Source organism: Leptosomus discolor, chromosome 6 (genome assembly GCF_034619465.1).
Source record: "Leptosomus discolor isolate bLepDis1 chromosome 6, bLepDis1.hap2, whole genome shotgun sequence".
NCBI lineage: Eukaryota > Metazoa > Chordata > Aves > Leptosomiformes > Leptosomidae > Leptosomus > Leptosomus discolor.
Window position 1 is genome coordinate 24,362,630 of NC_141396.1, and position 25,390 is coordinate 24,388,019.

The following is a 25,390-nucleotide window of genomic DNA, read 5'->3' on the forward strand; positions in this document are numbered from 1 at the left end:
AGGCTCTGGAATGTTGATGGACGTGGCATTGCGCCACTGGGAGCGGCGGTTCCGGCTCGACCATTGGGTGAGGGCGGCCGAGGGGGCGGGAAGCCGTGGGAGGGGTAGGTTGTGGTTGTTGAAAAGCCGCCGCCTGGCTGAGGAGCGGTGCCAGTGCGGGGTGGGCGCTCCCAGGGGGAGGCACCTGGGCAGCGAGTTCGAGTCCCGCCTCCGTGAGCTTGAACCGGGAGCCACTTTTCTGGACTGTCATAATCCGCTGAGGGGTGAGGGGAGGTCCGAGTAGTCGTTTGTTTTCCTCCTCTTCCTCGTTTTTTTTTTCTCGCGCGGAGGCCGCGGTTTTCTCTGTGGGGCGCTAGCCCGCAGGGACAGAGTTTGCCAGGAGTTTGTGCGGACTTCGGGCCCCGGCCCCCCTCCCCGCCGCCGCTATGCCCGTCTTCCACACGCGCACCATCGAGAGCATCCTGGAGCCGGTGGCCCAGCAGATCTCCCACCTGGTCATCATGCACGAGGAGGGGGAGGTGGACGGCAAGGCCATTCCGGACCTCACCGCCCCCGTGTCGGCCGTGCAGGCCGCTGTCAGCAACCTGGTGCGGGTGAGTAGCAGCGGCCGGCCCGCCTCCTCCGCTACTCCTCACGGGAGCAACTTTGGCCACCGCGACCAACTTCGGGGTCCCGCGGAGCCCGCCCGCTCCGGCCTGGTGCGTACAGGTGCGCCGGGCTCCCCGCCTCGGCCACCGGCGCCCCGTAACGGAGCAGCTTCCCCGGAGCTGGCACCGTGTCGCTGGTGGTGAGGCCGGGGCCGGGAAGGGGTTAAGTTGGGAGGCTTTCTGGACCTCTGCGGCTCCTGTCTGGAAGCCGCCTTCGGCTGTTCCCGCCCTGGCCGGCGAAGGAGCAGTGAGTTGTCCGAACGGCGAGTTGCTCACCACCTTTGTGAGGGAAGAAGCTGCCTTTTCCCCGCCGGAGGGACACCGGCACGCTGAAGTGCAGTGGAGCGCTGTAACTGTTGCTGTTTATACCGTCCTATCCACTCGGTGCGGAACGCACCCTGCAGTGTCTCACGGATGTCTCTGATACGCTGGGTGGTTTTTTGCTGTCTCGTAGACTCCTATTTTAAGTGTATGCACTATAAAAGGCAAAACGCTTCCTTGGCGTGATCCTATCCTTAAAAAAAAACAAAACAAAACAACAACAACAAAAAAAGTCCTAGGCAATTGATTTTGATTTTTATATTGGTGAAGGTTGTCAGTTAGTTGTCAGCACAGGAGTCAAGGAGGGACAGACCTGTGGCTTCTGGGCAAAGTTTGAATTTGTAGTTTGTTCTGTTTGCTACACAGCCTCGAGTGTTACTGTTAGCTTGTGGGAAGCTAAAGGTGGCTGAAAATCGACTTGAATCTCTCGACTTCTTGGAAGTGGCTATATGTAGTATGTCTCTAAGACCTGAGTATTTGCAGTATGGACGTTTCAGTCTGAGAAGTGCAAATGACGAATGCATTTGAAATGTTTTAGTTGTATTAGTACTTTTATAACCAACAGCATCAGAGGAATAGCGAACTGTTGCAAGGCAGAAATGTCTTGTTTGATATAGAAGGCACTGCAATGTTGTGTACCCCTCTATTTTATTAAGGATTACCTAGTAATACTTACCTTGCACTTCTGTTAAATTCATTTACAGATACTCTGTGCTCATTTTTGCACATTAAGCATTTACTTGCTCACTTCGAATCCTGTAAAATTCTTAAGTCATTTGTGGCAAGCGATACCCCTTACCAGCAAACTTTACCTTAAAATGAAATAGCTACATACAATTAAAATAGTATCAATGTTAACTGATGTATTAATGCACTGAAATCATGAGGCTTGTGGGTATAAGAAGCTGTCAAGATGACTATGAATGTGATGTGTGTATCAGATTTTGGCCTGTGGTACTTGCTACTGCTAGAATAACTTGCCACTTTGAGGTTTTGCAGTTTACTACAGTGTAACTACAACTCTTGGTCCCCATAAATTTTACAGGATGTACTGTCTGGATTACTTGTGCTGGAACTCTTGTTTTTATGAAGAACAGTTGGTCTGCAGCAATCAACTGATGTAATAGGTGTATTGGCTGTGAGGGTGTGAAGCCTGAGTGTGTGAAATACTTTTCCTTGAAAGGAAGACTTTAGAATAACGCTTTGCCTCTCTGAGCTTAGCCTGTATCACTGGGTTGTGTGACTATTTCCTCCCTAGCAAAAGAAACCTGATCTGATAAAGTAGCATTTATTGGAGAAATGCGGAAACAGAATTAGTTTCTTTCTGCAGTTTACTGATGCCAGTTCTTTCATTTTGGACTGTTTTGAAAGCCCCTGGTTTTCTTTTCTTGCCTGCTAGCTAGATAAAAGGAAAGACTGAATTATTTTTCTGTGTTAATTCACAAAGAGCAAATAGAGGTGGTGTAATCTGAGGTGGTACTTACAAGGAAGATGTCCTGATCTGGTAGAATACAGCTTTGACTATATTAGGAAAAATACAGTTCTGTTTCCTATCTGGAGCTGTGTTTTCAGCTTACAGCTGAAGTGTAAAGGTGGTTTGTGAAACTGCAGTTTCACAGGAGCAGGAATACTTGTGCAGACAGGTTATCTAATTGTGAATCTTCTAGTGGCTTCACAGGTGACAGCAAGATGGAATTGTCAGTATAACCAGGACAGTAAGGTAGCTGCTAGCTCTTTGTTGCTTGCTGTCTGCTCAGGGTTTGTCATGTAGTACCATGAAGTGTACATGATGGTAAGTACTGACTGGCAGAGAAGTTTTTTGGTGATAACGTGTCACACACAGTAGTACCATCCTCTGGCTCCCCAGCGGATGGTAAGGACTCCACAGTTTGCGAGGTGCAATATTTAATTCATGTAACTATTGCATCTGTAAGTAGCTGCTGGTAGCAGTGTTTGAAGTGCTGAGACCAATTCTTGTGCAAGGCCAAGGAGATGTGCTGTGTGAGGAAATGGGCTAGGAGGTGAGAAAATGGCTATGAGGAAGGAGCCATGTGTAGTAATTTAAAAAAATCTATTTTGTTGACATTCCTGAAATGGAGTTAATGCTATACACTATATCCAAGATGGAGCAGATTAACAGATATGAGAGTCTTTCTAGAAAACTTGACTAAAGACCTCTGTATGAGAACTTTTCCTTAAGTTTGCCATTCAGCATGCATTTCCCTATTGTCTGTCAGAAAAGGATGTGTTATATTTTAAGGTTTACCTGAAGCCGCCTGAAGTTTCCTGGGTTTTTAATGTAAGGTTTGCATGCCAAGACCTACTGTAGGGATGCTTCCTTGTCAGAACCCAATTGTATAGTAATCCTAGGTAAGGGATAGTCTAAGTCATTGTTGAAGCTAATGAAATAACTAAATCTTTACAAGTTAGTATTTTTCCCATAGTCAATACCAAAGACTTGGTGTTCTGTTTTCTGTTAGTTCCCAATATATGACAGTTTGATTTGGCTGTGTCTTGAATATTCTGTTACAGCTTTTGCAGAACAAGACCTAAATTGTTTTGAAGTCATTGGATGAGATACCTTATCTCACAGTTAAGCTATGTGTTGCCCTTGGAAAAATTTTGCATGTAGAAGTAAACAGAAGTTTTTTTTTCACAAAAATAACTTTTGACTGGAGGCAAGAATTTGAGGGAGAGGCTTCAGATTAATATCACAAGCTTAATAATGTACTTAAATCAGTCCTTTTTAAACTGAAGATCTTGATGGTTTTGTTGGCTGGTATTTGTAGTGGATGCATGGCTCTTGTGGGAGACTTGGGGTTTGGTTTAGTATTTCTTGTAGCTAAAGGTGTAATACTAAGACAACAGAATTGGTTGGGGGGAGGAAATAGTAAAGTCCAATAGATGGGGAATAACTTGGAGCTTGCTAAATATACTATTAGTTTAGTAGGCAGTGAAATGAAATTCTGAATTCTGACTGGTGAAACTTGACTGGGAGGAAATGAACCATATGATGGTCTTCTATTTTCTTAAAACCATCATGAAACTTTTAGTCTATTTTTAGAAAGAGCGATTTTTGTCAAAGATGACTAATGATGATGCAGAAAACATAAACCTGTCATGCACATCATATAAAGTAACTTTCTTTCATGGAGGAAAACCTCTATTTTCCAGTAGAGAATTTACAAGCATTTATGTTCAGGGTGATGTTATATTACTGCCAAACAGAGAAAGCGAATTCTGCTCTGATGTTTTAAACTCCATTCACTTACTGCCTTGTATGGATTCTGGCTTTCTGTCAGTACAGGCATAGCCCACTTTTGTCACTTCTCCACTGTTTCAGACAGAACTCCTTGAGCAGTGTTGCTGCTGCTCTGACAAGTACCGACAGTACCATGGGTGAAGCTGCTGACTTTTGACAGATAGGCAAGTAATTCTGTGCATAAGAATTAAGGTAACAAAGGGGAACCTGGGAAACTACTTGAGAAGCACATGTAATTTAAATACTGGAGCAGGATCAGCAGCTTGAGATGTTGGCTTTTCAGAGGCTGTGTTGTTGATCCAGGTCAATGCTCTGAAATACCTGACCTGCCATACCTGAGACCAAATGCATGACCATTATCCTGTTGTTCTGCCCTTCGTTTGGACTGAGCTTGAGCCAACTGAGGAAAGTGACACTGGTGTGAAATGCTCATAATGAAAGTTACTTGTGATGACAAATGAAGTGGCTGAGATCTTTCAGAACAATCTGCTCTGAAAGGCCAGCACTTGTCTAGGTGATGATGCAGCTTCTGCCTTTCCATCCTCTGTGCTATAGGTGCTGTCCTTTTGTGTTTGAATCTACATGCTTCATAATTGTCTACGTGCATCCAATTTATCTTTTTTTATGGGGAAAAATTACTTTACTTTCTATTAAATTGGTATCACTTTTCTCAGGAATGTATTCTTGGTGGATACTGTGATATGCCTTTACCTGCTGAGATTTGGAGGCTTATGAAACTATATGACGTCTTTCTGTATCTCTATCACGAACCACAGCTAGCAGGTCAGACTAACCATCAGTAAAGTTCTCTTAGCTTATAAATACCCTGTCTCATAGTCATGGTTTGTCAGATGTTTCCTATAAGTAGAGCATGGCCAAGCGCTTTAAGTAAATAAATGCAGTCTAGTGTAAGATTAAGCTTAAATGGGGATTGTACTTGATGAGAACTACACCATATAGCACTGGGTCAAACAGTCGTTCATGTCAGAAGTTTTTGGTGCTTCCTAAAGTTGTGAGGCCGGTCTCTTTAAACTACCACCAGCTGAAGCCTACCCCATTTAAGCACAACAAAACCCCTACAGATTACTCTCAAAACAGGTGAAACTCTATACCAGTACTTGGGTGTTTACATGAAGTTTAAAACAAGCCAACCAGACAAACAAAAAACCCCTCAACTGTGGAAGAGTTGTATTTACTGTAGCTGTATCAGCTGTCCTATCTCATCCTAGTGGATGAAGCAGTAGTAATCAGCTGAATCAGTCGGTATGTTCTGGGTGCATATCTGTGGACCTCTGTCAAGTGTGAAGCTGCCTGGGGTTGCAGGGCCATGCAGAAAGAGTGGTGCATTTTCCCTTGGACGAGCTGTGAATTGCCTACCAACAGTTGCAAACCACCAGCTTGGAAATTACCTATATAAATGAATTTGTGAAAAATGCCTTGAAATCCTTGTTATGGTTTCAGCAGCAAAAGTCAGATACATGCCTAAACACTTAGAATGAGGAGAAATGGTCTGACTGTTGTGGAGAGTGCATGGTAAAAGAGCTTCCTCATCCCTAAGTTTTCTTCTGGCATAGGTGACATATTTTAGGGTATACAAGAGGAATGAGCTGTTGAGGCCAGCTTAGTGTTTCTCTTTTTTGAGAGAAACTTTAGCTTGCAATATTTATGTTTATGTATTTATGTATCTTGGAAAAGGATAGAGAAGAAAGGAAAAAGATAAGCTTTTTCCTTACAGAATTTTCTGCACAACACAATGACTGTCAAGGCATTGTAGTAACTTTCTAATTTTTTTTAATTGATGTTTGTAAGTTGTCATGGGATATGTATAGACCTGTGCTTTCCCATCCCAGTTTATTGTAATGGAATATGTTTACACTGAGAGAAAAGGGATGTTACAGCAGCTTATCTGAACTCTACAGAACTCAAACTTAGTGTCAAGTGAATGAGAATAGTGGAAGAGCCCTGATGATCTCATGAGGGAGTAAGTCTTTTCCTTATAGGTTTCTAGTAGTCTATGTGTAGTAGAAACTTGTGATTAGTGTTAATGTGTTAGTGCACATTAGAGTGTCTATTAAATAATAAAAATTTCCTTCTGTTTTGAAATAGAGCATTCTACTTTAGTGTACCTGCAACTTATTTAGGGATAATTTACCATATTGTGGGAAACGTCCATATGCTCTGAGAAAGTGGTTAAAACCCATTAGGGTGTGTGTTTGGGAGGGACAGGGGGAAGAGTGATTAGTGATTAAGCAGACAGAAAGCAACTTTGTAATAACAAAAGCACATCATAAACTTCTTTCTTGCTTTTATCTGTTAAGAATTATCCTTACATAAATGATAAATCAGCTTCTGATTTGAATGGAATAATCTCTTTATTATATTTGGAGACTTAATTTATACCAGTCTCTTCCATCAGCTTTAAAAGGAATCTTTTGTTCTCTGTTCCTTTAAATGTGCATTGAGATGGTGGATGCCTCCATTAGTAATTACATGCAGCTTGCTTTTTGGGCATAAAATCTGAGAATATTATTGTGGAATGGATAACCTTAAAGTGGCAGTTGAACTAAAAAAATCCAACAATATGGTGTATACCACTACTGTTCTGGAAAAACTTAACATATACTTTCTGCTGCATAAGTGAATTACACCAGGGAGGGAGGAGTTGTTAAAACCATATTAAGGGTCGATGTTTAGTGATTTATTCTCATTCCTGACTTCTTGTAACTTTAGAGTGTCATATAGTTTTGATTTGTGCTTTCAAAAAGAAGATATTTTTCTCCAGATAGTGATATTGGACGGTAGACATGGAATTCCTTTTACAGAGTTTAATAAAACAACAAACCAAATAAAATATGGTTCAGTGTATTTTACACTTAGAAATGTGTAGCTTCAGAACTTACAGGTGTCTTCCCCTTCCTAATATAGTTGAAATCTGGATGGATGAAGCAAGTCTTTGAGAGGACTGAGGGGGTGGGTGTGTGTGAGTGTGTGTGTGTGGTGTGTGGAACCAGACAGGGCTTTTAAAGATGTTAGCAAACATGTGGTGTTAATGCTAGTTACTGGAAATGATGCCTGAAATCATTAGTGGCTTGTTGCAAATGCTAGGGTCTGTTTCCTGTTCCAAATCGACTAGATTTCTTAAATAAAAAACAAATGACACCTTTTTTTTTTGCCAATTACTTTTCTAAAGAAAAGAATAGGCCAGTCCCAGGCAGTCCTTGCCTTGAGTACTGCTTAGTTTTGGTAGAGGGTTCACATACAGCTAAGATTAGCTATTTATCCCTGTTTCTTTGTTGTACAGTTTGTATGTATTGTGTCTAAGCTCTTGTTTCTGGCTTCGTTGTTTTACGAAGTCTTACTGGCTTTGTATTTTTTCACCTCAAATATGAAGACAAAGTATCTACTGTTAGAAATGGCAGAAGATTGATACTACTCAGTCTGAAAAGCAAGTCAGACTGGCAAACTAGACTTTAAGAAACTTCACAATGTAACGTTGTTTGCTTGTTTGTGGTTTTTTTTTTTCCTTAGTGACACAAATTCTATTCTGTCACTTACTAAGTCAAATGCTGAGAAGCAATTCTTGATACAGAACTTGCTTCTGCAGCCATGGTTCTTAATTCCTGCAATATTATAACCTTCCTGGCATTTATCTTTAAACACAGCAATAGGAGCTCTTACTAAGGAACATTTGTTTTTATCCAACTTGAACAGTAAAGTTTCTCTTTTATAACTATATAACAGTTATAAGTGCATCCACTAAATGAATTGTAATGCTTAATTGTGTAATTTCTTCCTTAATTCTTATGACAACAGGCAGGAGAGAATTAACCCTAAATAATGTTCTGTGATTGGAGTCTAAAATAACGACTTGTGTTCATGCATGAAAAGACACTACAGGTCAGTGGTTATTGTGACTACTTGAGTTTCAGAAGGCACTATGTGGTCACCTTGTAACAACTTGCTGCATGGAGAGATGAAATGATGAAATAAAGTCTGGATCTTCTTTTCAGTTACAAACGTTTCACCAATAAGTATCCCCTCAAAACATGAGCCTAGCATCCTAGCAGCTCCAAACTGAATGGGGGGGGGGGGGGGGGGCGCTATGTGTGTAATATTTGGAAGTAGGTTTACTTTGTCCCTGTAGTAATTTCAGGCCTTAGTGCAAGTGTATGAAAAACTGAATAGAGAATCGTTAGAGACAGCAAATCTTTCCCTTGTTTACTTTGCCTAATAATTCAAGTCTACTGAGGTATAACTTGCACTTGCCCCTATGCTAAGACTAGAATCAAAGTTTTCTGTGAAAATATACTGAACAATTCACTTTGGAACAAATCTCTTATTCTCAAGTAAATAATGTTCTGATGGTTCAGAATAGTTGTTTACGTTATGAATAATGATCAATGGATAACAGTACTGGCTGATGAAAGGGGAAAGAAGGCGGGGGGGGAACCCCCTCTTAACTCCCAAAGGCTTTCCATGATTACTGAAACTGTCAGCTAATATTGATTCTTAGCTGATGATTTCTAACTCTTTCTCTTACTGAGAGAACATATGTTGGAACACTTTCCCACTACCCTGACTGCATGGGTAGGGTAGGGAACTGATGATTCATGTCAGGTTCTTCAGTAAAGAGTGGAGAAAAGAAACAAGCCTTTCCTGTAGTAAACTTCTGTGTCTTGTTGCTGTTGGCTTAGAATCCTTATGAAGACAACTTTTGTAATAAAATTGCATTGCATTTTCCATCTAGTGGTTACACCCACAGAATAGCAAATGTAACCTGATCTTCTTTCACCAAGGATAAATTTACCTTGTGCCAAACTTTCAGTGCATCTTGGGGACCTGGGTTTGTTGAAGGCAGATGTTCTCAGTAGAAACTGAGGTAAAGAGGGTAAGGAGTACCTCAGCCTTTTCTGTGTTGTGACTGGGCCCCCCACCTATTCATCAGTGGGCCCAGATTTTAGCTAGTCTTTATTTTGCTGCTGCTGTACTTACACAAGCATTTTTTTTGGTTGCCCTTCATGCCCCTCAGCAGATTAAAGTCTAGATAGACTTTGGGATGGACCCCATCCCTGCATGCTCAGATAGTCTCTTTGTTCCTACTGAGTCCCCTGTCCATGCTTCTACCACTTGTATGCCTACTTTTCATGTCAGTTTTGTTAGGAGTATTCTGTTCATCTGTGCAGGCCTACTGCCACCTCTGCTTGGTTCACCCTGATGAGCAGGAAGTCATCCTTGAGCTTGGAGGAGGTGATCCTTGGAAATCACCCAGCTTTCCAGAACCCCTCTTCTTTCTGAGACTGTATCCTGTGGGATTTCTCCAGATAGGTCCTTGAAGAGGCTAAAGTCTGTTCTGAAGCTCAGGGTCTGATTGGTCTTGTTTCTTCCTTTCAGGATCCTGAATTTCCCCAGCTCACGGTCACTGCAGCTAAGGTTGCATCTGACCTCTGCATTCCAAACTAGTTCTTCCTTTTTCTAACAGCAGAGTGCCTCCTGTCTTTGGCTACTCCATCTGTATCTATCTACTAATGAAAGATGATAATTTGGAGCTTACAGTGTGTGATAGGAAAAGTACAAAAAGTACAGTATTTCTTATTGCAGTGGAGGTAAGCAGTTCTCATGTTAAACTGGTTTTCTGTGATGACCTAAGAAGGTTTGACTTGAGCAACTATCATGCTTAATCTTTGTCCTCGGGTACATATGGTGCATAAATGAAGTGATGAGTAGCAGAACTGAGAAAAAGCACTGCTTTGGCTAGTTTTTGAAGCTTTGTACTTGGATGTCTTTGTGTATGCGGCTTAAAATATTTGGGTGTGCTGCAACTAGAGTTGTGACAGTTTCCAGTTGCTTGACTAGGATACAGTGAATCTTGTATGGTGATTCCAAAATTGTCTAAATTTAACTGTCTTAAAAGATACAGATTAAAGTACAGATAGTTCAAGACAGTCTCAGTTCAGGTTAGCAGTAGGCAAAGATTAAAAGCCTTGTTCTGTAACAAATGTAAATGTAACTGCATTTGCAGTTCTTAAGGATATTCAGGAGTACTTCATATTCTTGTGATGGTGTTTATCCAGCAATGCATCTTTTTGAAGTAGGTGATGGAAAAGATTGGGTTTTGTCTTTTCTTTCTAATGGACACACTGATGGCAGTACTGAACTAGTGTTCTTTTCAATGTTTATTATCTGTTTGTGGGAATAGTAAAGTACAATGTTACTAAACTTGCATCTGAGTCTTTGTATGAACTAAAGACAAGCCTGTCCATCCTTAATGCTGAAGAGTGCACAAGAAAATAGCTATATAAATTAATTTCTTAAACAGGTTCATCACAAAGTGCCAAAGTAGTGGTTATTTCTGTAACCTCTGAATTCATGGTGAGCACTCTGGCCTGTACTGGGTAAGTCACAAGTGTCATTGTGTGATGGCAAACAGTAGTGACTGTTCTCTTCCGTCTTCTGTTTGTTTGGTGTTTTTTAAAATTCTTATCACATAGTTGTTATATAATGTAAGGAGCAGGCACATCAAAATGGAAAGCTTATTGAAGTCTGAGCCAGGAAAGTCTGTATCAGCTTCCTTGCCCATTCTAGTCTTTCAGCCATTTTCTGGGTATCAGCCGTTCAGTTGCTGAAGAGTCTGAAGACCCCTGACAAGCAGAGAAGCTATTAAAAGCTGTCATCTCACCCTACAGTTATTCCAGATGAATTGCTTCCTCTGCTGTCTTCAAGGCTTTTCCCAAGTTTGGAAGAGGCTGCATATTGCAACTGTTTTTGAGGAGGGAAGCATTAATAGCTTTCTCTTCTTAGTCAAGCCTTGTTTTGTCTGTCTGCACAAATACTTCCTCAGAAGAAGCAGAAGCAGACTTCAACAAGACTGATAGTTAGTACATGTGAGAGCCAGATAACTTGTAAGTTTCAAGAGTTTTTAGGTGGATTTGTTTCCTGGTGACCACAGTCAGTTACATTTTGAACAAATGGACTTCTGATAAACTAGTAAAATATCTGCCTGTGCAAATGGTTAATCTGAAAATGGGATATAGTATTGCATAATTGAATGAAACAATTAGTGCTAAGATTTAGCTGTATGCAAGCTGGCATGTTCAACCTTCCTATTTAAACTTTATGGAAACCTTGTCAGTTGCTAACATACATCCATGTAGTCACCTAAACTTGCTTAGGAGAGGTTTTTTTAGTACTAGAATGTGTGATGTACTGAATGTTTATTGTAAGAGTTATCACTATTTAAAAAAAAGCTGCTACAAGCATCCAGTTGGAAGCTGCAGGGAAGTTTACTTGCCTGTGCATGTTTGCTTTTAAAAAATCTTACTTTTTTTATAACTGTTCAAGACTGATCTCAAAAGATGTTTCACACTTCAGCCTCTGAATGTGTATACAGGTGTCTAAATATTCCTAAATTAATTCTTCAAAAGCTGACTTGGTTACAAACAAGTCACAAAACCCACTCAGTACTTGAATGAAAACTTATTCTCAAGTGTGAAAACACTTTCTTATGTTACTGTGTAACTCTTATCTCATTTTAGGTGAGAAGTTAGTGGATGAGTCTTTGGACTGCACTAAAAGTCGCTTTCACAGGCTTAGCTGTCTTTGCAGCTTTTACAGTATAATAGTTCTGCTGAATAACAGAGAGAAACACATGGAGTTTCTCTCGAACTCTACAGTAGTAGTGAAAAGGTCACTTTTTATTTAGCTTGCCCTGATACAACGACGAAAAAAATGGATTGTGAAGGGCTGGTAACTGCCAAGCTACTGACAGCTGTAGCAACTGAAGAAGTACTGCTTGATTCTCTGCCATACTTGCAAAAAGTTCCCTTTTTCTCAAAAAAAATCAAGGCATAGGGAGTGGGAATGTCAGTAAGTTTTAGGTAGGTTTCAGCTTGACTTCAGTCTTTTCTCCAAGGAAGACAAAGAAGTAATAGCATGGCATTTCTTTTATTTCTGTTAATGCTGGAGAAAATCTGCATTCCTTAGCTCTTTGACTAGACTCCATTGGCACTTGAGCTGTCAGAGCAGCCGAGCCCACCCCACCCCCCATGCTGCAGGAAGGAATGTGTTTTTCTGTTGATCTGATTTTTTTTTTCTCTTCCCAGCTTGACATCAGTGGTTATCGTAGTTCAAAGCTATAGACTATAAAGTGTTTTATCTCTCAATTGCAAGGTAATTTCTGGCATAACAATTTTGCTCTGGCAATTGGTTGGGGGGGGGCGGGGGGGAGAGGGGCAGGGCGGTGCAGTAGGATTTTCTGACCTGTTCTCCAGTCCCTCGGGACAGTGAAATGCTGAAGGGTCTTTGCGACCCTGAAGCAGTTATTGCTGCAAAGACTTGTGGCTTAGCCTTCCTTGTGGCCCACTTTTACATAGTTACCCTGCACTTTTTTTCTTGTAAAAAGCAGACTTTCTTGCACGTGTCTTATTGGTTTTAAATGTTTTGGTGATGCTGGTAACTAACTGTGTTACTGTGTGGCAATAGAGGAAGTAAGCTGTTAAGGGGTTTGTGACCTTGATGGATCTAGCTTCTGCTTTCACAATTGAGTGTAATTCCTTTCTTCAGACAGGTTTTCCAGTTAGCTTGTTAGCTGGCCCAAAAACTAACATTCTGTTTAATATAGTGTAATGGTTGCTCAGAGGAGTGGTTCTTTCCTGTTCCATTGCTTTTATGCTCAAATAGGACAAAATGTTGTTGGGAACAAGGGTAGCTTCTGGTTATAAGAGATGCTTTTAGTCAGATTTGCAGCAATACTGTTGTTTCTCTTTTCAGCCACATTGTTGTAGCAGGTAAAGGAACTTCATCTCTAAATGTGCTTACCTTAAAAAGATTTAAAGAATTTTTCATTAATTTGTATTAAACTTCTAAAAGGATTTTAACAGTTAAATGGTACCTATAACTTCTCCAAGTGTTAGTAGTTATACTGTCAAGTGTTGGTGGTAATTGAATAGCCTTTTTCTAATGTGGAGTTGACTTGGCAGCATTCTTATGTGACACAGTACTGGTCTGCTGTTGTATGTGAACTGGATAATATATGTTTGCACAGTGCCTGGCATAGTGGAACTCTAAAATGCTAACAAATTACAGTGAAAAAACTTCTGTGTTAAAGAAGTTGAATTTTCTGATCTTTCTTTATGATTCAGTGTCAAATTAAAAGGTGAATTTTTCTGACGAATTTATAGAGGCTTTATTTCTCTACAACTTCAAACTAACAGTGACTAGGGTTATTCCTTCTGTAGGCAAGAGGTGAAGCCAGGCTTTGGCCAGCTTTGCCAATCATAGGAACTTAAGAAAATAAGCAGTTTTAGCCTAGATGTTTGTATGTATTGGACTGTAACCTTCAAGTTGCTTGCTTACACTACCTAATTTTTCCCACTTTCTTGCAATTGCAGATAATAGTAGCTTTGTGTTACATAGCTGCACTGAGAAAGTCTGTCTGTCGCATCAAGCATGTTCAGATGCTACTGCCTACAGTAATAGGGCCGAACAAATCAATTGATAGAAAGAAAAGTCCCCTGGATTTTAGTATTATGTGAACTGAGCTTTCCGGTAGGGACTGCAGGAGTAATGCTTTCATAATGCTTTAGTTGGGTGAACAGAGAAGTACAATGTAATGCATATTAATGTTAGTTCAAAGCACTGTTTTAGAAGTGGGCTGGCTCCAGCACTGGTTGGAAATAGGTTTTAATGACTGAGTGTAGTGTCTAAAAGTGGCTAAGAGTAGATTCTGCTCTAGATGGCATGGAAGACAATAATTATTCTGAGTGAGAAATTAGGTCTGTAGAATAAATTAAATGATAAAAATTCTAAAAGGAATCGCTGACAACTAATAATTTGATTACACCACTCTTATTGGTTATGTCATCCTGTAGAAGAAGATTCTGAGTACATTGATAACATCTGCTGCTATGCCCTAGTTTATTACCGCTTACCACAAAAAAACCAATCTCTTCAAAGAATAATTTTCTTTTTCAGTGAGTCAAGAAATAGACAGCAAATGCTATTGAAAGTAGTTGTGTTTTAAAGCTTTTTTGGATGTGAAAAGTAGTTTGTTACTTGACTACATAGTAAGCTTAAGTTTTATTAAAAACTAATTTTAACAGCTGAGTAAGTCTTCATCTAACTCATCTAATGCCAGATCAGACATTTCTTTGTTTGACTTTTAATGTCTGTCAGTTATTTCTGCTGAGTGGTTGCTTTGTAATAGTTTGCAAATTCTTTGTGGTGCCTCTGCAAATAAGTGGATTGTCTTCTACATGCTGAATTCCTTGCAGAGCTGGTATAAGTGATCACAGGCACTGAAGGCAAAATCAAGCTGGAAAATAATCACATAATGACAAGTTTCTGACACACTCAAGTTTTTAACAGTGCTGTAAATGAGCACTGTCCCTTGGGAAACAGCCCACTATTTCTAGTCCTTATTCTCTTTAAGGAACTAGATACTGTTGTAGCTAATTAAAACATCCCATTTAACATGTGAGCAATGATTTATACTGTTAACTTACTGTACACTTGAATTAACTGTTAGTCAAGTAAAATGAGACTTATGAAAGACAAATTGTCCAATATGCTACAGAGGGTGGATGATCACTATGAAATACCATGTTATGTATCTTGCTGGTGAAGAAACATTTACTGTGGCAGGGCTTATGCCAAAAGATGAATGCTGTGAGTTTCTGTTTCTTCAACCATATATTAATGAGCACATGAAGATATTTTTAATATAATATTAAAAGAAACTCAGTGAATAATATTACTTTATCAATAAAGGTAACTTTAGATGAGTGTGTTTCCCTAGAGAGAAACACTAGGATTAAAAAAAGTCAATGAAGGACAGAACTCTTGTCTAGTTCCTGCATTTGTAGGTTGACTTAAATACATTAAGGTAGCATCTCTTAAGTATTCCTTTTCTATCTCAGTACATTGTTTAGCACTAAACCTATTTGGTTTTTGTAACCCATCAAGGTGATGGAAATAGAGACTTGCCTGACAAGGCTGCAGATAAATAAGCTAGCATTGATGACAAGCAGATGAGAACAGGTTCAGTAACTTGGAACAGTGTCATGGGGAGAATTGTCATAAGAATTTCAGAATTGCTTAGAATGAAAGGTGATCTCATGACCGGTGGCTCTGGCAAAATAGTTAGATTTAGAACATGCTAAAAAGCAGTGTCATATAAATGGTGGGAGTATTATTCTGTTTATCTACTAAAAAAATGCATCACCCCTATCACATACTAGAAGTGAGTCTTTATTCTGATTTATTGTGTTTTAAAATCAATGATTGGTATTCTTCCTCTCCTGCTATCAGAGGTGTTCAGAACTTCTTTTTCTTTCTTATGCTTATAAATTTTGTCTTCCTGCAGGAAACTGTTGCTGTCTTGAACTTCGAAAAATTCTGTTACTGGAACCACTGATGCTTTAGGAAGGAGTTCATAAGGGAAGAGTGCTGCACTCTTTTTCTGTGGAAGAGGGCAGATCAGTGTGGAACAGTCTGGTATTCAGAAGTCAGTATGATTTCCGTACAACAAATAGAAGATACTAAAATTTAGTGCCTGGTAGCCAACCTACACTTTCAGTTGTGGTATAGTAAAATGACTCAGGTAGTTAACAATACCTGTCAAATTACCAGTGTTTTCAGAAAGTAAAATGGGTTATAAAAAGTAGTAACAGATTTTGTAGTTAACTAAATATCAAAGTGAAATTAAGGCATATATAGTGGATGTCTGCCTTGCACCTGATATAGTCAGATGTCTTAGAAACTTGAGAGGAAGAAACCTCTACTCTTCTGTATCTGAAACTTACACAAGAAGTAACGGAGAACACAATTTCTTTTTTCAGGTCCTTGAGTATTTTCTGTGCCAAAACATGGATAAGTGAAATAACAATTTAATATTATTGTTACAGAGACCACCCCCAACTTAGTTTGTCATTCTGATGAAGGAAAAAACCAGCCCAGGAAGAAAGTCTGTAACTACCTCTCTGAAGCTATAGCTTGGGTTGGTTTAGAGACTGTGCAGTACAATATTTATGTATATTAGAAACACACATTCTCACAGGCCACTCTGCTGTATCTGGAAAGAAATCTTTCTTCCACTTGATGTGGCCTGTGAATTTCCTATGGTAAGGCTTTTCATTATTATGCTGTTACCAAGAGAGCCAAAAAGCCTTAGTCTGAAGTAAACTTTCTAGATATTTCTACTTTAACACTTGGAAGGCTGGGGGGACAGGATGCATCTCGGTTACTGGGGTAGGGCAAGATTCTCATTAAGCAAAATTCTCTCCAACATTAGCAGATTGTCAAAGCTGATGCAAACCTACCAGCATCATCATGGTGTATACTTGCTTTTCAGACAAGCATCTGAATAATGAGAGAATTTAGCTCTGTCACATGTGTTATCTTTTAGTACAGTACTAACCTGTGTGTAGATCTGCAGGATGGCTCATGCTAAGAGATGCTTAAACTTGGTGGTGATTCACAGGGCTGGGTACATGGAAATGAACCGGAAGAGCTTTTGGAGTCTGTGCTGTTTGGTATGAGGCACTTCGACTTCCTTGTAAGGTAAAAGTAGCTAGTTGCAGCTGTGAATCTCATTTGTAGATTGTACCTTATTTTTCCCAGCTAAGTTTTGTATATGCTGAAAGGTCAGAGCTGATTTACGTTATGTGACTGAAATGGAGTTATAATGTCTTAAAGTAGTTTTAACTCGGAAGTACTGGTTTAGAAGAAGAAACTTTGGTACCTAAATGATGTCACTTTCTGCTTTCCATATGGTTCTCATTTCATAGTTATGTATTTTACTTGGACAGCAGGATTTCCTTAGCCTCAGGCAATTGAGTTTGTCTTAATCACCAGTGTAGACAGGTAGGTCAGTTTGCTGCTATTAGGGACCAGATGGCTGGAGTGTTCTAATTTACTTGACTTACTGCCAGATGTCTTTGAAATTGTACCTTGCCATGCCTGGAATGCAGTCTCCAGGGTAATCATGAGAAAACCAGGAGCCAGTATACAGCTTCCATATTAATTGAAAGGCAAACTGGATAGGCTCCAATTCAGCAATCTCTTTAGGTTCATGTCTGACTTGAAGGAAGAGTGGCCTTGTTAACTGATGTCATGGGTAGTATATGTGCGTTGTTCATTTGGTGTAACCTAGAAGTAGGAAGAGAATTCATCTGTGTATTTCTTTGGGCTTATTTTTCAGTCTCTAATTGTGTTGGCCTGCTCTCCTACAAAGAAGTAGAAAAACTTAGATCTGCTTAAACCAGTGTTAAACTCACTAATTGCAAGTGACATATCACACTTTGAATTCAAAGTAAGATGAGTGGAATGGTGAAGAAATTGGAAATTTGCTTTGTTAAATGCTTCCCAAAGAGGCTTTGAAGGAAAAAAGTTTTGTGTTTAAAAAAAAAAAGGTACCTTGTTATAACTGACTTTTTTCAGTCTTACAGAATGAGAAGGATTAGATTGTGAGGAGTGACCTGTAAACCTGTTCTGTTAGATTTTTCTAAAAGCACTTCAGAATTGCTTGTCTCTTCTGTTCAGTTTGCAGAAAGTCCTGTCTTTACTGGAACCTGTTTATGTCATCCAATGATGATTTTTGAGTGACTTGTAAAATTTAGGTGGGACCAAGAAATTTCGTGATGTACCCCAAAGCTGTTTGACTTGGATCTGGCAAAGTTTTATGCTTTGATGCTATGCCAGGATGTATGCAGTTCTGTTTTGCTAGCTTTTACCACATGGATTATGGAGCTAAGGGTCAGGACATGATAAACCAACATTGACTCAAACAGCTGTATTTCTAAAAGAGCTGAGCAAAATAGCTTGAAATACCAACAACTGGATCTACTTGATACTATGAAGACAGAACATGTGTTGCAATCAAAATACTGTGACTGACAACAATGAAGGTAAAAAGCTAAGTTCTGTTTTGCTTCTCTTTTGCTGCAGAGCTCCTTCCCAAAAGCTTTCCGTGTAATTTGGCTCCAATGACTGGTTTCACAAAGGAAAAACCAAACAATTGTGAAGTAGTTATTGAGCCCTTGCCACCTTTGAACCCACTGAAACAAACTGTCTCTGAACTCAGTTTGAGATAAAGGACCTGCTTTCTAGGCCTTCGATGGACAAGCCTTATGGGGAGTGATGAATTCTGAAAGGTATAGGATACACAACTGGCTACCATTAACTTCAGTCATCATTTTCTTTATATTGTCATGTGTGAGCAAGACTCCCTCAGTATGTAACCTAAGTTCAAAATGGTTTCATGAAGATTTAATTCTCTGCCCATGTTGTATTTTTTTTAGTCTGGACTGAAGTGTACATCGTCTATGCCAGCAAGGAATAGGCATAAATCTGATGTAACTTTGGCTCGTTTCTAGCTCTGCTTGATGCATTGTTCATAGTCTTGAAATCTAGGCCAGCTTCACTCACTTAAAATGCAGGATAGGGGGAAAGGACTGGCAACTCTGCTTTGAGGCAGATTCTAGACATGGAAATATAATGTAGAAAATGCTGTCATTGTAGAGTTATAGCAAATACTTAAGTTTATTTTTTCAGGGTTGGACATCTAAAGAAATTGAGAGAGAAGCTGCAGACAACTTCATGGAACTGCACTGATGTATAACAGATTTTTGATGTCAGATTTAATGCTCCCATTGTCATGTCACTGTTCTTCTCGGAAGCTTGCAAAACATGGAAGAATGCATAAACCAGCAACTGGATTTTAATGTGAGATGGCTTATGGTAAAGTTGCTTTTACAGCATACAGACTAGATCACTTTGAGTGGTTCTTTGATTTGTCAAGCAAAACTCATACTGTAGCTTATTTCTTGGGAGAAACTTGGGACTCTGCTAGTGTTACAGCCAGGGCTGTATGTCTTCACTGGATGATGATGTGGGAATATTTTTTAGGCTTCTTGCTAAAATGGCAGGTGTCTTAAATTAGCTTCTGGAACATTGCAAGAACTAATTCTTCTAAGGTCATCTTTTTTTTTTTTAACTGAGAAATCCTATAAGCTGCAAGGAAAACTTCACTTCCAACATTTGGCAAATTGTCAAACGAGTATTGTCAATATAGACATTCAGAAGAATCTTTGTTTTGTTTTTTTTAAAAACCCACCACCAAAAGACCCCCCCCAAAGTTCATTGCTCCCCATAAGGCTTGTCCATTGAAGGCCTAAAAAGCTGGTCCTTTATATCAATATATGTATATAAACTTCAGACTCTAATCTTAAATTTGTCTTTTATGCTATATGATATATGCAATTTGTACTTTCAAATTTCTAGAAGTTAAGAGAACTAGATATTACTGAGTGTTTGTGGTGTCTTTCTTTAAACAAACTCTTAGAGAATTACAGAAGCTGAAACTATTTCCTCTTCTCACTGAACAGCTGATCTTTGCTATATCCAGCAGGCTAAGATGATGGGAAAGGGACCTTGTGGGGTGCTTATGTCTTATCTTTCCTGCAGTAGAAGCAGACATAACAAAAAGCTGCAAAACTGGTTATAAGGAAAGACCTCAGCCTGATCAGAAAATTTTCCTCTTGCTTTTCCGTGGAGAAAATACTCCCCAGCAGGAAGCTTAAAACATACTGATCTGCTACTCAGTGGCAGATTAGAGTGCGTAAGACCTACAAGCAAGGTTAAAAGCCAAAAGCAGCAGGAAATCTGAATCTCCTGCTGGTTCTAGTTGTGTTTGTAGAAGGCTTTTCAGTGGTCATATGTACTTTGACTTGTGAGTGTCCCATATCCTTCAAATTTCTAGACTTGTCTGCCTCTTGTTCCCTGTTGCTGAATAGCTAATTCTTTATTCAGCTGATTTGCCTCTGATCTCCCAAGGAGCATGAAAATGGATATGGATGTGTAGAAGTTGTAACTATGAAACTGTCTTGGTAGGTTTTGCTTCAGAGCTTCCCTTACTCTGTGCTGCTCTGGGCAGGTGCAGTGTTCAAGAAGTTATGGTCTCTTTACGTGAAGTTTCTCTGGAACCGTGAGTAATGGCCACTTCAGTATTACTTAGAAGAAGCTTCTGTTCCATGGAGACTGTTGCTTCCCTGTTAGTTAGGGAGAGATTATCTTGAAGGTAAGAGTATCTGAAACCCCAGCACAAATTCTGTTGTTTCCACATGTATACTGTTGGATAGAAATAAAATAGAGGTTTCCCAGATAATTGTTCTGTATTAGCATGAAGCTAATACAAGGAAATGTGTAGCTATTACATCTTAAGGGGAAAAATCTTCATTCACTTTGTATTGGAGTATGGAGAAGTATGAGTGAATCTTCGCCTTGTGTTACACTATAGTGTGGTCCAAAATTGCTTAGGCCATGTAAAATTTAGTCTGAAGAAACTGGATCTTATTTTAAAAAAAAAGTAAGAAACAAAAAAGAAGTCCCCTTAACCACAAAGCTAAAAAGGAAAACCCACAAAACACTTTTGGGCTTGTGTATTTTTAGTCATGAATGTGGCTTCATGTTTTGAGACTTTGCCTGTTAAACGGTATGCGGAGTACACTGTTCTTTACTTACTTTCTCTGTATTTGGCTACAAATGCAAAGAGCAACTTCTGGAAAGGTTAATTAATGGCTATGTAAACATTTAAATGCCTTCCTGTGAGCCACGGAGTTTAATATTTAAACAGATACAGTGAGTTGTGTGTGCTGTATTGGTGCTTAAAATATATAAAAAAAAGTCCTTCTAGAAAGGTAGGGGACCTCTTTAATTGAGGCCTCATGGCAACTGTCTGTGTGCTATATAGTGCTGAGGATGTTGGAGGAATGAGTATTTCTGCTTTGAATGACTTGGAAGAGAAATGTCTTTGGAATTTAGGACAGTTCTGAGATGAAAACTTCCCACAAAAAATGAAAATGGGAATTGACTTATCCTATATGTTACTTTCATTTGAAGACTAAAGATCCTAGCTAGTAGTAGCAAAGAATGTCCATATATATGTGTGTGCATGTATAAATCTATAAAGTGCATATATAAAATGTGTATATTATGAGTTGCTAATGCTTCTTTGAGTAGTGAACCTAGATAAATCCTCTTGCAGAAGAGACTCATGCTTTCCAGACTGAATGGAGAAATGCTTTTTGTATGGTCTAATAAAACTAGAAGTGATGCTTGAAGATATTGTAACTTCAGCAGAAGTTGTTTCTTGATTGCTTCTGACTAACTGTTCAATATAAAATACTAATAATGATTGTTAGAATGACCTTCAAATTGAAGACCACCTGCTGTAAACTTTTTTCTTGCATTCCTTAAACTGTATATTCTCAGAAATATATTTTTGTAAATATACTAATACAGCTGCAAGAGCAATAAATATTGAAGGCATGGTTCTTTGGAAATAAAATATTACTCTTCATTTTCACCTGGTGGCAGCCTTCTGTCTGAATGATGTGTAATCCAAAGTTTATGCAAATTACTCCTTTTTCCTGTCATCCTTACCATGCATATGTGCATACAAACATAGTTCAGTGGGCATGGTGGTGTTAGGTTGATGGTTGGACTTGATGATCTTAGAGGGCTTTTCCAACCTTATGATTCTATGTGAGAAATATAAAGTGCAGTGGTGCATTTCCTGAGTGCAATGGAAATAATTAGAACAAAGCAGCCCTACTCTCTGATGGGTCATGTAACCCTCTCCCAAGAAATGGGGCATGAGATACACTTATTATGCTCCTGAGGCATTGCCATGAAGTTTAGGAGTCAAAGCAACACTGTAGTCCTGTGTAGTAGGAGAGAGCATGGCTGTTAATGAGCCCACAATGAACATCTGAACATCATCTGTCTGGGCTTCTGTAAGGCCTTTGAAACAGTCCCCCACAACATCCTTCTCTGTAAATTGGAGAAACATGGATTTGATGGGTGAACTGGTCAGTGGGTAAGGAGTTGGTTGGATGGTCACGTCCAGAGGGTAGTAGTCAATAGCTCGATGTCCAGGTGGAGACTGGTGGCAAATGGCATCCCTCAGGGGTCTGTACTGGGACCCAGTGCTGTTTAGTATCTTCATCAGTGATGTAGATGGTGGGATTGAGTGCACCCTCAGCAAGTTTGCAGATGACATGAAGCTGAGTGGTGCAGTTGACACACCTGAGACATGGGATGCCATCCAGAGAGAGCTGAACAAGCTTGAGAAGAGGGCCTGTGTGAACTTCAGGAGGTTCAACAGGCCAAGTGCAGGGTCCTGCAGCTGGCTTGGGGCAACCCTCTGTATCAATGCAGCCTGGGGGAGGAAGGGATTGAGAGAAGCACTGCCAGGCAGGACTTGGGAGTACTGGTGGCTGAAAAGCTGGACATGAGCTGGCAATGTGTGTTTGCAGCCCAGAAGGCCATCTGTATTGTGGGCTACATCAAGAAGCAGGTTGAGGGAGGTGATTCTGCCCCTCTGCTCTGGTGAGACCACACCTGCACTGCTGCCTCCAGCTCTGGAGTCATCATCCCAGGAAAGATGTGGACCTGTTGGAGCGGGTCTAGCGGAGGGCAACAAATATGATCAGGGGCTGGAGCACCTTCCCCTGTGAGGACAGGCTGAGAGACTTGAGGTTGTTCAGCCTGGAGAAGAGAAGGCTCTGAGGAGACCTCATTGCAACCTTTCAATGTTTAAAATGGACCTGCAGGAAAGATGAGGACAATCTTTTTAGCAGGGCCTGTTGCGATAGGACAAGGAGTGATGGTTTTAAACTAGAAGAGGGTAGATTTAGACTTGATACAAGGAAGAAATTTTTTACAGTGAGGGTGGTGAAACACTGGAGTGGGCTGCACAGAGAGGAGATAGAAGCCTCATCCCTGGAAACATTCAAGGTCAGGTTGGATGGGGCTCTGAGATGAGGTCCCTGATGCTAAAGACTTCCCTGCTCATTGCAGGAGAGGTTGGGACTAGATGATCTTTATAGGTCACTTCCAACCAAAATCATTATATGATTTTATGAACATAAGAGACATAAACATATCATAAAATTGAAAACCTTTAACCTCCTTTCTGCTTTTCCCTTCATTACTTGTATGCGACTACTTGTGAGTCTAGTACTAATAGATTAAAAAAAAAAAAGTAGGCTATGCTGATTCTGTTTGAACCAAATAAAATAGTAGGGCAAATATACTTCTGTAAAGCCCCTCTGAAAAGACGAGCCTGGGGAGACACACTCTTTGGCAAGCAGCATAAATTTGCAAGGAAACAGTGCGTCTGGAAGTCTGTACAGCATTAGAATTGGTAAGTGCTGTGCATACTGACACACTACACCTTCTGTCAAAAACCAGCAAATCTTTAAACAGCAGCTGATCTGGGATTTTCAGGGCTATCTTGTCTAGCTTGAGCAGGTCTGGCAGCTCTTAACACAAACTAGTATTTGGGTTAAAGACCTTCTGCTTTATGATGCCTTTCTGAATAGCTTATTCAGCTGGAAAATACAGTGAACAAAGGAACTGGAAATATTTTGTCAAGTTGGTGATCTCATAGTTCAGAGAGCCAACTACCAATTATAAAGACTTCTATTGTATAACACAAGAGCTAGTGTATAGAAAACTCCAGATCTTACTCTATCTCCTTCTTTATTAGCTTCTGCGTAATTATTTTTGCCTAAAGGATGGTGTGAATGTGGATGTGGGGTGTATTTTCAGTAATTAACCACGTTTTTCTAATAGACTAGGTTGAATAGTAAAATGGAGTGATTTTTTTAACTTTGATTTCTGACTTGTGGGGATTAGGAGGGAGGGAAGCCTAGAGAGTTCACAGTGGTTAAGTTTTTACAGCTAAGTGCAGCAAACAAATAGTACTGTTTCTATGGAGAGTGGGAACAGGCAAAAAAGTCGTGTGTCCATGTTCCCTCCCACCCCCAGTTAATTTAGTAGAAATGTTGGATGGAAACAACGTATGATTTCCAAAGCATTAGACTAGCTACAGTATATGGTGGTCTCAAAAACAGACATAGCAACAGCATACCTAGTGAAAGGAATTGTCATTAGTACAAATGAGGTTTTTTTGTTGCTATTTTGCTATTTGTTTTCATCTAGGCTTTACAGTGAAATTCTGAATCTTAAGTATGACTTTTTTTCTCCTGCAGGTTGGAAAAGAGACCGTGCAGACAACAGAAGACCAGATCTTGAAAAGGGATATGCCACCAGCGTTTATCAAGTAAACTCATTTTATTGTAAATCTGCTATTGTAGGTACAGAAAACATGTTGCAATGATAGATCATTGTTACTCGTTTCTGTTGAACAGATTAGAAAATACTCTTATGTTTGAATAGCTCTTTGGTGTCTTGAGGCTGACCTTTGTCAGGAATGACCTTTCTGCCTGCAGTGACTTTTCCTGTTACATTATGTATATATAGTTACATATCTAGGGTATTTCTTCCTTTAAAAAAAAAAAAAAAGGCAGAGTAACAATGATATTTACCTATGTGCTGTTGTAGTTTTGCCTAACAGTATCAGAGATAACGAGCTGTTCTCAATCTGTTCTATTAATTTGGTTGGTGGAAAAGGGTGAATTTGTCAGTATAGGCAGCTAATGCATGATATAACTGCCTGGAAATCTAAGATGTGTGAAGAGCAGTGATTGACTCTCTTAATTCCATGGCTCAGTGTCAAGGACAACTGACTTTCTCCTTCTGCTGCTGTAAGTCTTAAAAATCATACATCATTTCTTGTTGTGGAGTTGCCAAGCTTCTTGCTGCCAGCTGACAGACTTTCACTGAAGTGATTTTGCCCTGTAACTGAATGTAGTGACCTCTCTATTAGCATTGTCCAATGTGTACAGAATAACTGACTATTTTACTGTATTCCCAAACACAAAACAGGCAGGTAGTCAAAAGAAGAAGGCATTGAGGCAACAAAGAAAATGCTAAGAAGGAGAACAGACGTGATGTCTAAAGAGAAAATTTATGTTAGGCAGTGAAAAGGGATTTTGTTTGTTGAACTGCAGCTTGACAAAATTAATAATAAAAATACTGCCTAGGACCGGGTGGTATTAGCGTAAGAGTTCAAGAATGAAATAGCTGAATTATTAGTGAAGTACAGTCTCTCACTTGAGACCACCCGGTATCAAGGTGATGCTATTGCCTGAGAAACTTTTTAGGGGAATCTGGGGAACCGGCGGTCTATAGGTCTGACAGCTTTGGAGCAAATGACTAGAAATTCCGTACTAGAGAAGAGAATTAACAGATCCCAAAT

The 25,390-nt window shown here is 39.8% G+C and overlaps 1 protein-coding gene across 3 annotated transcripts in view; it reads left to right on the forward strand.

Moving 5' to 3' along the window:
- Positions 1 to 425: 425 nt before the first annotated feature.
- The window catches only part of VCL (vinculin), a 63,296-nt gene continuing 38,331 nt past the window's right edge, over positions 426 to 25,390 (forward strand). For all 3 annotated transcript variants that reach the window (XM_086466455.1, XM_086466454.1, XM_086466456.1), the window contains exons 1-2: positions 426 to 593; positions 24,282 to 24,352. In XM_086466455.1, coding sequence (XP_086322581.1) covers positions 426 to 593; positions 24,282 to 24,352 — 239 coding nt within the window. The remainder of the gene's footprint in view (positions 594 to 24,281; positions 24,353 to 25,390) is intronic.